Raw genomic sequence first — 16,587 nt, forward strand, 5'->3', positions numbered from 1 at the left:
CTTTTCACTGTTAGGTGCTATAATCCACTTGCAAAAAGGGTGTTTCTGCCAGAACTTGGAGTACTATCTTGAACATTGCTTCTTTTTCACAGATGCCTTGGATCTGAATGCTGAGGAGAAAGCAGCAGTCCTGATAGCCAGCACTAAATCTCCCATCTCCTTTTTAAGCAAACTGGGGCAGACCATCTCTCGGAAGCGTTCTCCTAAGGTAAAAGGGAAGAGTTCTGCTTCTGAGATGTAATCTACATAGAGTATTATGTTAATTTTAGCTATTGCAGTATAATGACTTGATGTTAAATGCATTGTGAAATGTTATCGCCATAAGTCTGGTTAAGAGACATCATCACACAGCTACACTTTTTCTTGTTCTAAGAATTTATAATTTGTACTTTGTTTTATTTATGTTTTGGGGGCTTCCAGAGCAATAATTGGGTGACCCAAGGGCCAATTACAGTTTATTCTTGGCCAGCCAAGGTGGGCAGTTCAATATTAGGACCAGAGGATGTGGAACTACTCAGATCCCAGCGTTTGGAATATTTAGCACTACTCCTGCAGTGTTGAGGGACTCTAAGGCTACAGCTGGTATTATGGGGGTGTGGGGCACAGAGAATGCAATGTCGGCTACTAACTTGGGTCCTGGTGCATGAAAAGCATGCTAAGCTAACTCCCAGCCCCAGGAGCGTAGGAGTTACTATTTTTCTTATTGTTGTGGTCTTTTTATTTTTTTTTTTTGTTTATTTGTGGTGCTGGGAATTGAACTCAGGACCTCACATGTTCAAGGTAAAAATATTCTACTGCTGGCTCATGTCCCTCCTTGAAGAGTTATTTTTACGAGCTGCAAAGCTAATGTCTATAGATAGTGACTAGAACAATGCTAGTTTCCTTATATCTCCACATAGGATAAAAAGGAAAAGGACTCAGATGGTGCTGGAAAGAGGAGAAAGACTAGTCAATCAGAAGAGGTAAGGATTATCTGGGATTTGCTGGAGTGATTTGCTGAATTGACTTTTTTGGCTTATTTATTCCATTTCCAAATTTGCATTCTAGATCTTTTCATGTGTATCCCTTATGAGAATTTTTGTAGGAGGATGCTCTTTGTGGGTTTTTGTTTTAAGTTTGGTAGCAATCAAGGGAACCTGCACACACATGTACTAGTGCATTTCTCTCTTTGTGGAATTATTGGCAAAGGGCAGTGTCTGCCCTGGGATTGAATACTACCAACAAAAGTCTAGTGTTTGAAGAGATTTTTTTTTCCCATCATGGGCCAAACTCTTGCTGACTCTTGAGATTAGAGCCTTGGAAAACTGCTGTTAGGCTCAACCTAACGTAAAAATACCAGCTGTGCCAGGCACTGACTGTATTCTTTGAACCGAGGGTGTCTGGGCATATAGACTGGTTCTTGGGTGGCTTGTATTCATCAGGAGGAAGCACCCCGGGCCTGCAGACCAGGAAGAGCCACACTGGTGAGCACACTCACTGATCGACGCATGGATGTAGCACTTGGCAACCAGAATAAAGTGAAGTACATGGCAACCCAGCTGCTGGCGAAATTCGAAGAGAATGCACCCCCACAGTCCCCTGGTGTGAGGAGACAGGTAAATATATATCACACTTGGGGAAGATTGTTTTCAGTAGGGTGAGATGAGCTGTATCACAGACCTGTGTCTTATGTCTGGTATCTAATTGTCCTCTTTCCTGACTAGCAGAGAAGAGCGTTTCAGGACTATTTTTTTTATCCTTCTCATTCATGACAGACCAGCAAAGAGATTTTAAAAATCTGTGTGCATATTTTCACATAATAAAACATACATATTTGTTACTAAAGTGTATGCTTATGAATAAAGTACTAACATAGCTAATTTTTAGACATGTATAATTTTGTTAATGTTTTACAGTATTTCTGATTGTTTTAATTTATTTAAAGAGTATGTATCACATAGTTGACATAGTTGATCGTACATTTGTTTCCAGATAAGTGAGAGAAAAATTATTTTAAAAAGGAAAAGAGGGGGCCCGGAGAGATAGCACAGCGGCGTTTGCCTTGCAAGCAGCCGATCCAGGACCAAAGGTGGTTGGTTCGAATCCCGGTGTCCCATATGGTCCCCGTGCCTGCCAGGAGCTATTTGTGAGCAGACAGCCAGGAGTAACCCCTGAGCACCGCCGGGTGTGGCCCAAAAACCAAAAAAAAAAAAAAAAGGAAAAGAGGGAGAGATAGCACAGCAGTAGGATATTTGCCTTGCGTGTGACTGACCCAGGACAGACCCAGGTTCAATTCTCGGTAACTTATATGGTCCCCTGAGCCTGTCAGGAGTATTTTCTCAGCACAGAGCCCACAGTAAATCCCTGAGCACCTCGGGTGTGGCCCAAAAACTGAAAGAAAAAAAAAGTACTCACCTATTTATTGGGGCCTGAGCGACAGCACAGCGGTAGGGCATTTGCCTTATATGCAGCCAACCCTGGACAGACTCCTGTTCGATTCCTGGCATCCCATATTGTCTTCTGAACGCAGAGCCAGGAGTGACCCAAAAAAAAAATACTAAAAAAAAACGGAAGAGAAGAAAAAGAGGTACAGTGATAAATTTGAAAAAATTATTTTGTCTCTAGTTAGGTCATTAAATCATTGTTAGAAGATTTAGTAAGCTCTTGTTCTGTTACTTCATTTGTTTCTGAACTTTAGATGACTACATACTGTCATCTAAATTGGTGTGTTCTTATGGGGATGACAGAATTAAACAAATATGGAGTTGTCCAGGAGTTATAAGCATTATTGCTGATACTGAAGCTTTTGTGGGAAATGGTTTTGATTGCCAGGTCTTCTGGAAGTATGGTTGGACCAGCGGTTAGGGGAGTGCCTCCTCTCCAAAATAATCAGCTCAAATATCAGCAGACCTGGAGTTTAGTGTTTCTGTAAGAGATCCATAAAGGAGTGGTGAAGCAGAGCCATTGGCAGTGATTTGGTAATGGGTGCAACAAGCATGGCCTCCACAGTACAGGAACTTGGCCTACCCTCTCCCGAGATTGTCAGCTTTCAGCTGCATGACCAGTATACCCATAATTTTTCATGGCTTGGTTTATATTTCTTTCAAGTACAGGGTGAGTCTATGCAGCTGATCGGGTGTAGATATAACAACTGTGTTTGCAGGCGTCTCTTTCTTGATTTTTCAGCACATTTTAATTTTTTTTTTTTACATTTAATTTTTTTTTTTTTTTTTTTTGGTTTTTCAGGCCACACCCGTTTGATGCACAGGGGTTACGCTCAGAAATTGCTCCTGGCTTGAGGGGACCATATGGGACACCGGGGGATCGAACCGCGGTCCTTCCTTGGCTAGTGCTTGCAAGGCAGACACCTTACCTCTAGCACCACGTCACCGGCCCCCATTTTAATTTTTATAGTTGGACAGCCTCTGTTCTGCTTTGGCATATGCCCACTTTTGATTGTTTTTTGTGAGGCCTTCCAAGTTGTGAGCTCTGCTACTTTTCCAGCCCTTTTCCACTTTATTTTTTTCTTTTTGATTTTGGGGCCACACCTGACAGTTCTCAGGCATTATTCCTTGCTCTGCACTTAGTTCCTGCAGGCTCAGCGGACCATATGGGATGTCAGAAATCTAACTCTGGGCGACTGCATGCAAAGCAAATGCCCTAATCGCTGTCCTATCACTTTGGTCCCCCATTTTCCCACATTTTAAAAAATGCTATAAATAGCTTCTAAAATGTGTGCTTATTTGGTTTTCTTTACTTTTTCTCTAATCCTTGATTTGTTAGTATTTGTATGATATAGTTCAGAAGTGAAACTCATATGATTTTTCTGCAGACTTCTCTAGAGCCTGAAAGGTAGTAGAGCAGGATAAGATGCTTGCTTTGCACACAACTGACCTTAGTTGGATTCCTTTTTTTTTTTTTTTTTGGTTTTTGGTTTTTGGTTTTTTGGGTGACACCCGGCGGCACTCAGAGGTTACTTCTTGCTCAGTGCTCAGAAGTCGCTCCTGGCAGGCTCTGGGGACCATATGAGATGCCAGGATTCGAACCACCTGTGTTGGCCGCATGTAAGACAAACTCCTTAGCTCTGTGCTATTGCTCCGGACCCCTAGTTGGATTCCTGGTGCTACATATGGTCCCACGAGCACGGCCAGGTATGACCCCTGTGTTTAGCTTAGTGTGACCCAACACCCATCCACCATCACTGCCAAAGAAAATCTGCTGCTCTTGTCTGTACTATATGATTTTCCCTAGGCTATTCATGATTGTGGTCAAGAGTATAATGATTTTAGGGGCCGGAGAGATAGCATGGAGGTAAGGCATTTGCCTTTCATGCAGGAGGTCATTGGTTCGAATCCCGGCGCCCCATATGGTCCCCTGTGCCTGCCAGGAGCAATTTCTGAGCCTGGAGCCAGGAATAACCCCTGAGCACTGCCAGTGTGACCCAAAAAAAAAAAAAAAAGTATAATGATTTTAAAGATTCTTCTAGGATGCTAACTTGCATTTCATGAATTAAGTGTTAGCCTTGACTGTGATGTCTTTGTTAGAGCTTCTTTGCTCTCCCTTATTCAAAACACAAAGAGTTTGTAGAAGTTGATGTGCTGACACTTTGAGGTTCTCACAGGAATTTTCTTATAAAAATCCCTGATGAACTGGGATAGCATTTGGAGAGGAAATGCATGCCTATATTCTCTTCCTTGATATTGTGTGTGTGTGTGTGTGTGTGTGTGTGTGTGTGTGTGTGTGTGTGTGTGTGTGTGTGTGTGTGTGTGTAAAATACATGCCTATATTCTCTTCCTTGATTGTATGTGTGTCTGTCTCAGAAAGGCAGGGGGCTGCTGACTGCATGGAGATTAGTCATAATTCTCCCATTAATCTTAACAGCTGTTTTTTTTTGTGGGGTTTTATGTTTTGTTTTGGTTTTGGTTTTTGGGTCACACCCAGCAGCGCTCAGGGGTTACACCTAGCTCTATGTTCAGAAATTGCTCCTGGCAGGCACAGGGGACCATATGGGATGCTGGAATTCAAACCACCATCCTTCTGTATGCTCTCTCTCCAGCTGCTACACTCCTGGTTTTTTAGCTGTCAGCACACAGAGCAGATCCTATATGTTGGGCTTATGGGCTTATCCGTTCATTCTACCCCATCCTAAAAGGCTAGACTACAGTAAGGGAGAAGTATGGTCCTAAAAAACTGCTTGTCTTGCTTTGGTGAAAAATTAGTTTTCCAAATCAAAATTAATAGCTTAGGTTCAGAGCATTGCATTAGGTAAAAGATCTGAATTCCAACTTCTATTCCTCCTTTCCTATTTGTTTTTGGTTGTGGATGCATTGGTATTTTGTGTCCTATATGAGAATAACTTTCCATTTTTATAGTCATCTTTTTTTTTTTTGTTTTTTTTGTTTTTGGGCCACACCCTGTGACGCTCAGGGGTTACTCCTGGCTATGCGCTCAGAAGTTGCTCCTGGCTTCTTGGGGGACCATATGGGACGCGGGGGGATCGAACCGAGGTCCGTCCTAGGCTAGCGCCGGCAAGGCAGGCACCTTACCTCCAGCGCCACCGCCCGGCCCCTTTTATAGTCATCTTAATATAACTGTCAATGCTAATATAGAATATTAGTTATCACTAATTCGGTGACAGTAATTTTTATCACCATTAACAATTTATGGTTATTTTGCTCCTACCAAGTATACCTTTTTATTTATTTTTGAGTTAACATAGATATTTTTTGCTTTTGGCACATAACTTTACTACATCTCTACTATCACTAACATGCCCAAAATTTCTCCACTTCTGGTCCTATCTATCCTTCTCCACTGTCACTTTGATAACCTCAGTTTTGTCGTTGCAATCCAAAGGTTTGTTTGGACACTGTCCATTCCTATGCTTTATTTCTTTGTAGAGTGTGTGTGTGTGTATGTGTGTGTGTGTGTGTGTGTGTGTGTGTGTAAGAGAGAGAGAAGTGATTCAGTACTTAACTGTAGGTATAGCTAAGAAATCTCTTTCCCTCCCCCAGCCACAAATGTGATTCTGTCCTCCATTGAAAGCCTTACTTTGTGTTCTCCTACCTTATTGTATTTTATTTTGTTTTGTCTCCATGTCTTATCCCTCACCCCTACTTGGCCTGTGTGTCACAGCCGACACGTGAAAGTGGGTTCATCCAGTCATCCTGCCTAACTAAGCAGGGGCACCCTGCTCCCACCCCTCTGTGGAAACAGGTAAAGGAACTGCATAAAGGCAGAATGGGTGCCCGCTCCGATCTTGTACCTTCCACCTCATTCCTTTTGAGCCTGTGACTTAAAGTCTTGTTCACTGTAGCGGGAACATCTTGTTTGTGTAGGAACTCTGGGATAACAATTAACAGATATAAATTTTATTGTATGGCTTGTCTCATTACTTGGGGTATGAGAAACCTGTTTTAAAAGGCAGATTGTTGGGACCGGAGAGATAGCATGGAGGTAAGGCATTTGCCTTTCATGCAGGATGGTGGTTCGAATTCCGGCATCCCATATGGTCCCCTGTGCCAGGGGCGATTTCTAAGCATAGAGCCAAGAATAACTCCTGAGCACTGCTGGGTGTGACCAAAAACAAATAAACGAACAAAGGCAGATTGTTAATTTGGCATTAAACTGCATTAAAATAGTCATATATCTTAGCTTTTGGAGTTTTGTTTGTTTGTCCCACCAATTTGATAGTCTTTTTACCATTACTACAGGTAGAAACCTCATTTCTTGATGTCAGGATTGGGGCAGTAGAGTATGTCCTGTTGAACAGGAGAATGATACCTAAGAAACAACCTTTGTTTCAAATGTTGGCCAGGGGTTAGAGATATGACTGAGTGGTGGAATACATGCTTTGCCTGTGTGAGGTTTTGCAGTCAGTTCCTGGCATTGCATGGAAAGAGATGCGGGGAGTATCCCTCAATTGAATATTATAGACATTTTATTTTATTATCTACATTTAAAGTACTCTTTTGGAAATTTTTTACTAAAATCTTTGCAGGGTCACCTAGAAAATTGCCTCCCCCTACAAATTATAGAATTGGTTGGAAAGGGGAATGGCACTGGGTTAAGAACAGGAAGCTACCAGAGGTGTATAGGCCTATGCTGTTTCCTTTGTTGTTAAATTTAAGCATATTTGTGCTCTAGAGAGAGTTACCCAGCCGCTCTCTCATGCATAGTCATCATTTAGGACTGAGAACTTTGTAAGTGATCAGAGAGCTATTGGAAGTTGTTGGATTTCACTTAGATTATATTCATAGGGGCCGGTGAGGTGGTGCAAGAAGGAAGGACTGTGGTTCTATCCCCTGGCATCCCATATGGTCCCCCAAGCCAGGAGCAATTTCTGAGCACTTAGCCAGGCATAACCGTAACCCCTGAGCATCAAGCAGGTGTAGCCCCAAAAACCACAAAAAAAAAAAAAAAAAAAAAAAAAAGGTCATATTCATGGCAAAACTTTCCTTTCAAAACTATTGTAATAATGTGCCACAGTAAGGCAGGGCCTTTGAGATTTTCAGATTTGAGAACGATATCAAAAATTCTGACAGTAGCCAAATTGCATTGTTATCTCCGGTGGTGGTAATAGGAAGGGCATATAAAATTTAGTTCTGCTTTCTTACCCTTTGCCTTGAAGTCTTGGTGGAAGGTGTGATTTGAGAAATAATCTTAGTTGAGGCTCTCTTAAAGGAGAAAATTAACTTTGAACTAAATTCATCAAACTTACATTCATTAATATTGACAAGATTGGAGAAGCAGGGAATGGCAGGTCACGTTTCTTTTCTTTTCTTTTTTTTCCCCCTTGCACTGAAAGGTGCTCTGGATCATTCCTGGCAGATCTCAAGACCATATGAGGTGCCAGGGATTGAATAAAGGTCAACTGCATAAGACAAGCACTCTATCTGCTATCTAATTGCTCCAACCCTTAGAAGACAACAGACTTTTTTTTTTTTTTTTTTGGTTTTTGGGCCACACCCGGCGTTGCTCAGGGGTGACTCCTGGCTGTCTGCTCAGAAATAGCTCCTGGCAGGCACAGGGGACCATATGGAACACCAGGATTCGAACCAACCACCTTTGGTCCTGGATCGGCTGCTTGCAAGGCAAACACTGCTGTGCTATCTCTCCAGGCCGAACAGACTTTTTTTTTTTGTTTGTTTTTGGGCCACACCCGGCGGTGCTCAGGGGTTACTCCTGGCTGTCTGCTCAGAAATAGCTCCTGACAGGCACGGGGTACCATATGGGACACCGGGATTCGAACCAACCACCTTAGGTCCTGGATCGGCTGCTTGCAAGGCAAACACCGTTGTGCTATCTCCCGGGGCCCGAACAGACATTTTTAAGTGACTTGGGCATGGAAAAGTTTTGGGTGAGCTTGCAGGAAATGTAGGGTATTGAGTTGAGGAGCCTGAGTAGGCCAAAACCTCTCTCTATAAGTGAATCAGCTCCATATCTTATCACTTACTTGAGCTCTCTTGATGGGGCCTAGAGCTTGGTGTTTGTGGGGCTTTTTGTTTTTCTACCATTCATGAAGCATCTATGGCTTCTAGCCTTGTGTGGGCTGCTACATGGAAATGCAATACACAGCTAGTTTGTCCTCTGGATAATTTATGATTACAGCAGTGAAAGCAAACCTTTAATGACAAATCTAGATCCTGTGGAATGATGTCCAGTTTAGGAAGAGTAGCTAGTGGAAAAATGAGATTTGGTAAATAGAAAAGTGAGAACATTGAAATACTTTTAGATCCCTTCATGCTAATGTACTATAGAAGTGGGAATTGTTGATGTACTTTGCTATCCCCTGAGATAACTGTAAGTCACACTTCTGTGGTTCATGTGGAATATAGAATGTTAGACTGTGATGCCAGATGCTGCAGAAGCTGAGGACAGAGGGACTCCTATAAGCTTGGGGCCTTCTGCTTATGAGTGCAGGACCATTGGTCTTCTTTATATGCCAGAAAGAAGGATTGACTAGCAACACCTCATTATGACTTCCTTTATGCTTCTCTTTAATCAGTTCTGAGGAAGCAACTGGTAAGAAACATCAAGGATAGCTGAGTTGGCACAAGTTCTGTTCTTGGGTCATAGTATATGATAAGGGAAATGAGTGACAGTTTTGTTTGCCAGTGCCATACCTTTCTGTGGAGATATTTAGTACTTTCTCTAACCAATCTTTCTTTTTGATCAGGGAAATGCATAGGCATGTTTACATTGGCCAGCTTTGGTTTGGAAATAGATCATACTAGGTCAGAAACAGCATTGGAGTTCGTTCCTTGCCTCATAACTACCATCAGCATTCTCCCCCAGACTAGCATTTACAGTCATTCTGGGATTGGGAAAATTGAGGATCTTTTGGGCCTGCAAATAATGATTGTTTTTTGAGTACTGCAGGTCTCTTAGTTTACATACTATTCTTAAGGAAGCGATGACAATGGAGAAGGGTCAAATGGGGAAATAATTTCTAAGCATATGCATGACATTGTTAGTATAAATGTTAAAATTTTATGTCTTCTTTCCTTTACTTTCTTGTATTTTCGTGGTAGTTTTCCAGCATATTTTGAGTGTGTGAGGACTGAGAAGAGGACAGGAGTGAGAGACAGTATAGTTTTGCTGCTGTTGGGATTGCTGGTAATGAAGCCCCTAAGTGAGAGTCTCTCTGCTCTTTTTTTTTTTTTTTTATCACCTGCCCTATTTTTGGCACTGACTCTCCTGATAAAAACGACCAGACCTGTTGATCCCCAGCAGTTAGGAAGTAAGTTAGAGAGATCACATTGTGATCTTCACCCAGCACATTGAAGACCCATCCCTAACCCCACCACACCACTGTGGAGGGTGGAGGGTGGAGGGGCAAGGGATAGGAATTTTAAGGTGCTTTTGGCAAATGTCCTTTAGCCCTTCCAGTGCAGGCACTGTATTGGTCAGTGTTTCACCAGTGTTCTTTCTGTTTGTATCTGTTGGTATAAAAGCAACGGGAAAAAGAACAATCTCGGACCTGCCCCAAAAAAGTGATCACACTCTCTTCTCCCCCTGCTCCACCTTCCGGTCGGCCACATGGCCATCAGCAGGTGACAATCTCTGCATGATCCTTTGTCCTGTCTGTGTCATTCTGCCTGCCTATGTAGACTCTGAATCAGCAATCCATACATTTCAGCAAGAACTTTAAAAATAAAAACCACTAGGCTGAAGAGATAGCACAGCAGTAAGGCAATTGCCTCAGATGCCAAAGAATGATGGTTCAAATCCCAGCATCCCATATGGTCCCCCAAGCCTGCCAGGAGCGATTTCTGAGCATAGAGCCAGGAGTAACCCCTGAGCGCTGCTGGGTGTGACCCAAAAACCAAAAAAATAAAAATAAAATAAAAACCACTCGTAAGAGAAGCACCCTTATTAATGGAGGTGAGTGCCAGTTGGGCCTCAAGATAAGGAATAGTACATTCAAACTGAGTAGCCTGATCTAGTTTCACATTGTAAAATCACAAACTAAAATCTAAACTATATATCATCTACCTGAGGTCCTGATGTCCTGAGAGCAACACAATTTTCTGATTCTATTTAAAAATATTTATTTATCTTGCTGCTCAAAAAGATAGAACTAAAATGAATTTGGAAGTTTTTGATGAGACTTCTATTAAGTTTAATTTCATTTAATAAGAGGAGTTAACCATGGGCATGGTTATTGAGGACTGAAGTATGTATTTGTGCCCAGTTCTATTGCAGAATGACTTTGTTGAGCTGTGTTGTATATCCCAGTGAAATGAAATAGTAATGGTAAAGGCAGGATCTATAGACAGGTGTTTTCTCCACTAAGGTGGTTTCTCTAAAGGTGGCCTAACATAATGTGTCTGTTTTTTTTGGTTTTTTTTTTTTTTTTTTTGGAAAGATATCAGAAGCTATTTCGGGTTCTGTGCTTGTGGGTCACTCAAACTGTTGTTCAGGGGACCATATAGTGCCAGTGATCAAACCCAGGCCTTCAGTATTCAAAAAAATGTGTTTCCACCAATGAGCTATTTCTACAACACAGTGCATTAATTTTAATTGCCGAAGCTTATATCTGTGGATCTAAGAAATTATTCATTTTTGGATTAGTAACTAACCTAAACCTTGCCTCAGCATTAGAGGTAGGGGGAAAAAAGGAACTTAACTTGGATGTGGCCAACCCAGGTTTGTTTCTTCGGCACTACTTGTAGTTCCCTGAACATCACTAAGAGTGATCTCTCTTGGCACAGAACCAGGAGTAAACCTGAGTACCTCCAGGTGTGACCCAAATCTCCTCCTTCTCACTACTGAAAACAAAAAGAATTAGTTATGTTTTGGTTCCAGGTTCCTATTTAGGGACTAATCCACACCCAGACTTGCCTTTGGACTACTATAATGATCATTTATTCTAACCAGTTTCCGTCTTTCTCTAATGCCTTGTTATGGAGTGGAAAGCCTCCTGCTTCTAATGCCTCTTCTTCTAAATCTTCAATTTAATGCCTCTAATCTTATGTCACCATGTGAAAGAAATGCATTTGTTCTACCTTTGTACTAACCATCTTTTTTTTACCTCCCTGGAAGCCAGGAGAGGCAAATGACCAGTCACAAATTGTTCTGAGTCATGGGATTTGGTGTAGATGGAATTGTGGTTGCTTGAAAGTAGTAAACTCTGAATTTCTGGCTGTCTCTACTAAGTCCAAACAGCATTCGGATGGAGCCTCAGTTTCTACTTTGTTGCCAACAGATATACAGGAATCTTGATGCTGACAACCATGGCAAGCAGAGTTCCCACCATATGAGGGTAAAAAAGCATGCCACAGCATGGGATTCTGTCTGAAACTAAACAAAAGGGGCATGCTGTGATGGAGGAGCAAATTAAGGTGGAATCAGTCCCCTTCTCCTATGCTTTTTGCACACTCTTGTCACCTAGCTAAGAACCAGAATTCTTTTTGCTAACAGTGTAGCAAGTAACATTTAAGTATATTCATCTGTCACGCATTCAAGTCAAATGCTGCTTCTAAGAATTTGCATTGTAGAAGTTGTGTTGTAAAACACTTCTTGTTTATGTGCCTGTGGTGCAATAATATTTGACTATCAGACAAGCAAGAATGGACCTAGAGCAATTAACTCATGACTTTTGCTTCGCCTTTTTGACAAGGACTTGGAGATTAGAAACACTGGAGAACCTTATGGGCAGGGGGAGGCAGGGCAAGGCTCTCAGTATGGGATCCAGTATGGGGTGAAAAGAAAGGATGAGAAGCATAGTGAAAAGCTATAATTTGCCTTTCTGAAGAAATGGGCATCTTTATAGATGCCTGCTTTCTTGAAACTTTTGTTAGGGTTATTTCCAAAGACAGTCCTGAGTGGGGATAGCTCTACAGCTAGAGTCAAAAATCTCAATCTCAATCCAGGGCCCGGAGAGATAGCACAGCGGTGTTTGCCTTTCAAGCAGCCAATCCAGGACCTAAGGTGGTTGGTTCGAATCCCGATGTCCCATATGGTCCCCCGTGCCTGCCAGAAGCTATTTCTGAGCAGACAGCCAGGAGTAACCCCTGAGCACCGCCGGGTATGGCCCAAAAACCAAACCAAAACAAAACAAAACAAAACAAAACAAAACAAAAAACACTCAATCCCAAAGGGGATAGTACATGCTTTGTAGAAGACCTGGGTTTGATCCTGTAGGGTATACTGAACACGCTGGAAATAACCCCTGGGCACAGAACTGAGAATAGCCCTACCTACCTATACCCCCAAATGAATCAACTCTAATTGTTTATTTTGCATGGACCTTTTTTGTTTTGTTTTATTTGGGGGTCATACTTAGATACTCAGAGCTTACTCCTGCCTCTGTGCTCTGGGATCACTTCTGGTGGGGTGCCAGAGATTGAAAAGTCAGCCACAAGCAAGGTAAGCATCTTACTCCCTGTATTGTTGCTCCGGCCCAATTTTTTTTTAATTGGGGGTAGCTCCCCAGTAGTGCTCAGAGCCTGGAAACATTATTCTGGTGATCCTTGACCCAGTAATTCTATGCCTGGCGAGCTGCTCAGCCTGGCAGTGCTGGGTGCCACCAGGGTACCCCAGGAGATGCTTATGTAGGGAAGGCAAAGGATTGAACTAGAGGCCTTGTACATGGAAAGAATGTGCTGTGTGCCTTTCAGCTATATCTTGGCCCCTTTAGCTTTCAGCCTTACCTCTCTATTGAGAGATCAGTTTACTTCTTATATTTTTAGAGTTATTTATAATTCTGTTACTCTAAAACTGCAGGTGGTAATAGCTCTCTTCAAGCATCCCATTATCGAGCTAGAAGCAGACCTATGTGCTAGAAACTTCTCTGTTACCAAGAGCATGGGATGGCATTTATGTAGAAGGGTTTTCCACAGCCTACCTCTGTATTGTGGGTGCTGTTCCCCCAACCCCCTAGGAGTGCCTTGTGTCCAGCCTTTTTCTTCTTTCCCAGTTTGTATTCCTCTGAGAAAGAAAGCTGGGACTTTTCACTGTGTAGGCAATCATTTGAGGGAAGCATATATAATGTGATCCTGGTAATTTTTTTTTTTTCGTTTTTGGTTTTTGGGCCACACCCCGGTGACACTCAGGGGTTACTCCTGGCTATGCGCTCAGAAGTCGCTCCTGGCTTGGGGGCCATATGGGATGCCGGGGGATCGAACCGCGGTCCATCCAAGGCAAGCGCAGGCAAGGCAGTCACCTTACCTCTAGCGCCACTGCCCGACCCCGATCCTGGTAATTTTTAATGAAATAGTTGGAGAAAATTCTGTTGGATATAAGGAGAGAGTGGCAGAGAGAAGCTATTACAAGTCTAGTCCTGCAGTGTAGTAGAGAAGAAAAGTAGGATTTTTTTCACTCAGGAGACATTATAGTTTATAGCAGGTGCTCTTTCATTTTCCCCAGATTCTTTAGTGCAGGGCTTCGGGCTTCAGATTACATTTATGATCTCTTTTAGGCTTGTTCCATTTCTACATAGTTATGCCTATGTATTCACCTGCTCACCACCCCCAACATCTACCCATCACCTGACCCCACCTCATTAGTTTGATTAGGCAGGATCAGTCATTTCTTTCTAGTGCATTCAGTTCTTCAGCAGAGATCTTCCCAGCTTTTCCTCAGCCTGTACTAGAGGGTCAGTGAGGTGGCTGAGTTTTGCAGAAGGTGATAGTACTTTAGTGGCCATTCCATGAAGCTGCACAGTTAGATAAGCTGAAGTCAGGGTTTGATGGATCTGCTTGGAATTGGAGAAGCAGAGGACTTTTCATTCATGTGAGAGTGCCCCTGTTTGCCTACTGTTCATGGTATTTCTCCCTGAAACCCCTAGAAAACTAAGCAGTTAGTCCTCCCCGCTCTTAGCCTTCTCTTTCTCTGGACATAGGAGTGCCAGCTGTCAGGGTTCAACTGCAACTGGCAATCTAGCCTAATCTTGTTGTGCCAGAATGCACTTATTAATTAGATGGGCTCAGAATCTTTTCTTCTAGTTGTTGCTAGGAGAAACTGATTTCTAGGCAATAGACTGACTTCTAGGCAATAGAGTTTCTCTTGCACTCACGGGAGGAGGAAGAGGCCATAGTCTGACTTCTTTGTAGGACTGAACTCCACTGGAGATTTGCCTTCTCCATTGTCTGCTATTTGTAAGGCCTAACTTTGAATATACGAAGAGAAATCCCAATTAAGTCCTGTTAGGGTTGTGCTGAGCACACAGTATGAATGTGAGCTGTGCAAGCGCTTCCTTGCTCTGCTTCCTCCTGCTGTTGTTGCTGCTCACTCAGGGATTGAAGTCCATGCATGTGGCAAGAGACTTGGCTTTCGCAGGTAGCTCCAGCCACAAAGCCTTGCTCTAGAGCAGCTTTCACTGTATGTAAGAGAGAAGAGTGAGCTCAAAGCAGCAAAGAAGGAAATCTTAAATGAGCCATTCTTGCTTCTGGAAACTAATTTTTTTATTTCACAAAAAGGTATTCATTATTTTGATAAGATAAGTTCTTTATTATGAGAGGGTTTGATATATAACTTTTTGTTAAATGTTTCTTTGATTTTTCTTTTCTTCTTCTTCTTATTATTCTTTTAGCAACCAGAGTCTGAACCTTCTCGTCGATTTTTTGTTGGCCAATGGGAACATTCCCTTAGTCTTCGCTCCTCCAACCACCCTGCCTCTCTCTCCTCTGACTCTCTCCGACAGGTAGCACGGCCTAGAACTTGACAAAGCTGTGTTTCCTCACAGCATCTTTCACTTCACCTACACTAAAGAGAGGTTGCAGACCTCTTAACTTTGGTGTCTATAAGAATCTGGGGAAGAGGGGGAGGGTGGTACACGCTCTGTTTTGCATGTGAGATCTTAGTACTACACTTGTTAAAGAGGCTGCTAGTTTTCATTGCACTATTTTATCACTTTTGTTTCATTTAAGTGATATAAAATTATTTTAAATATTTGCAGCCATTTGCTAGTTAAATGCTAAACATCTTATTAATATGTGTGAAAAAATTGGAATGCCTTGAAATGATGAACATGCAGTGTTCTGGGTGTCTCCTAACTTGTAATCATTTAAGAACAAAATTTTGCTGTTTTCTCTGATTTAACTGAGCCATCTATAAATCATTGCACAGAAAAATGGAAGGGTCTTTTACCCTTTCTGCTGTATTGAATAGCAGGAGACAGAGACAGAGAGAGAGAAGAGAAAGGAGAGAGATGTGTAGAACTGTAGGTCCTGTAATGCCACAGTTTCTTAAGGGAGGGAGGGAGGGAGGGGGGAGAGAGAGAGAGAGAGAGAGAGAGAGAGAGAGAGAGAGAGAGAGAGAGAGAGAGAGAAGAGTTGTGTAAGTGTAGGTCTTGTGAGAGAGAGAGAGAGAGAGAGAAAAGAGTTGTGTAAGTGTAGGTCTTGTGAGAGAGAGAAAGAGAGAGAAAAGAGTTGTGTAAGTGTAGGTCTTGTGAGAGAGAGAGAGAAAAGAGTTGTGTAAGTGTAGGTCTTGTGAGAGAGAGAAAGAGAAAAGAGTTGTGTAAGTGTAGGTCTTGTGAGAGAGAGAAAGAGAGAGAAAAGAGTTGTGTAAGTGTAGGTCTTGTGAGAGAGAGAGAGAGAGAGAGAGAGAGAGAGAGAAAAGAGTTGTGTAAGTGTAGGTCTTGTGAGAGAGAGAAAGAGAGAGAAAAGAGTTGTGTAAGTGTAGGTCTTGTGAGAGAGAGAGAGAGAGAGAGAGAGAGAGAGAAGAGTTGTGTAAGTGTAGGTCTTGTAATGCCAGTTTCTTAAGGGTGACGAAAAGGTAACCACCGCATTTGGGTATCACCACACCACTGAGAATGGAATGTGAGCAGTGGCTGCACACTGGCACCTTGGGCTTTAATAGCTGAGGTTAGAAACACCTTCTACTGGGAGATGGACCAGGTGAACAGGAAGACTCCAATCATGCTCATATTCCCAGCCCTCATGTTCTACTTCTGTTCCACTTGCTCATTAGCCTGCTTCAGAATGAAAGAAATGCCTTTATGCTTACTAAAATTGCTCAGTTTTGCATGGTTGTTTGCGTGTTCCAGGCTTCTCTAATGTCCTGCCCCAGAAAAGCTTGGATCTAGGTGCTACTCATTTATTTTTTTGACCATTAGCATATAGTACCTATTCTTGGAAATACCCTTTTATTATTTTATTTGTT

The 16,587-nt window shown here is 42.4% G+C and overlaps 2 protein-coding genes across 2 annotated transcripts in view; one reads left to right on the forward strand and one right to left on the reverse strand.

The window, feature by feature from the left end:
* Positions 1-16,587, reverse strand: part of BCL2L13 (BCL2 like 13) — a 1,170,396-nt gene that overhangs the window by 933,333 nt on the left and 220,476 nt on the right. The window lies entirely within an intron of this gene.
* MICAL3 (microtubule associated monooxygenase, calponin and LIM domain containing 3) overlaps positions 1-16,587 on the forward strand; it is a 251,291-nt gene that overhangs the window by 120,541 nt on the left and 114,163 nt on the right. The window contains exons 14-16 of the mRNA XM_049783345.1: positions 93-208; positions 900-962; positions 1,422-1,595. Coding sequence (XP_049639302.1) covers positions 93-208; positions 900-962; positions 1,422-1,595 — 353 coding nt within the window. The remainder of the gene's footprint in view (positions 1-92; positions 209-899; positions 963-1,421; positions 1,596-16,587) is intronic.

The sequence above is a fragment of the Suncus etruscus genome, chromosome 11 (genome assembly GCF_024139225.1).
Source record: "Suncus etruscus isolate mSunEtr1 chromosome 11, mSunEtr1.pri.cur, whole genome shotgun sequence".
Lineage (NCBI taxonomy): Eukaryota > Metazoa > Chordata > Mammalia > Eulipotyphla > Soricidae > Suncus > Suncus etruscus.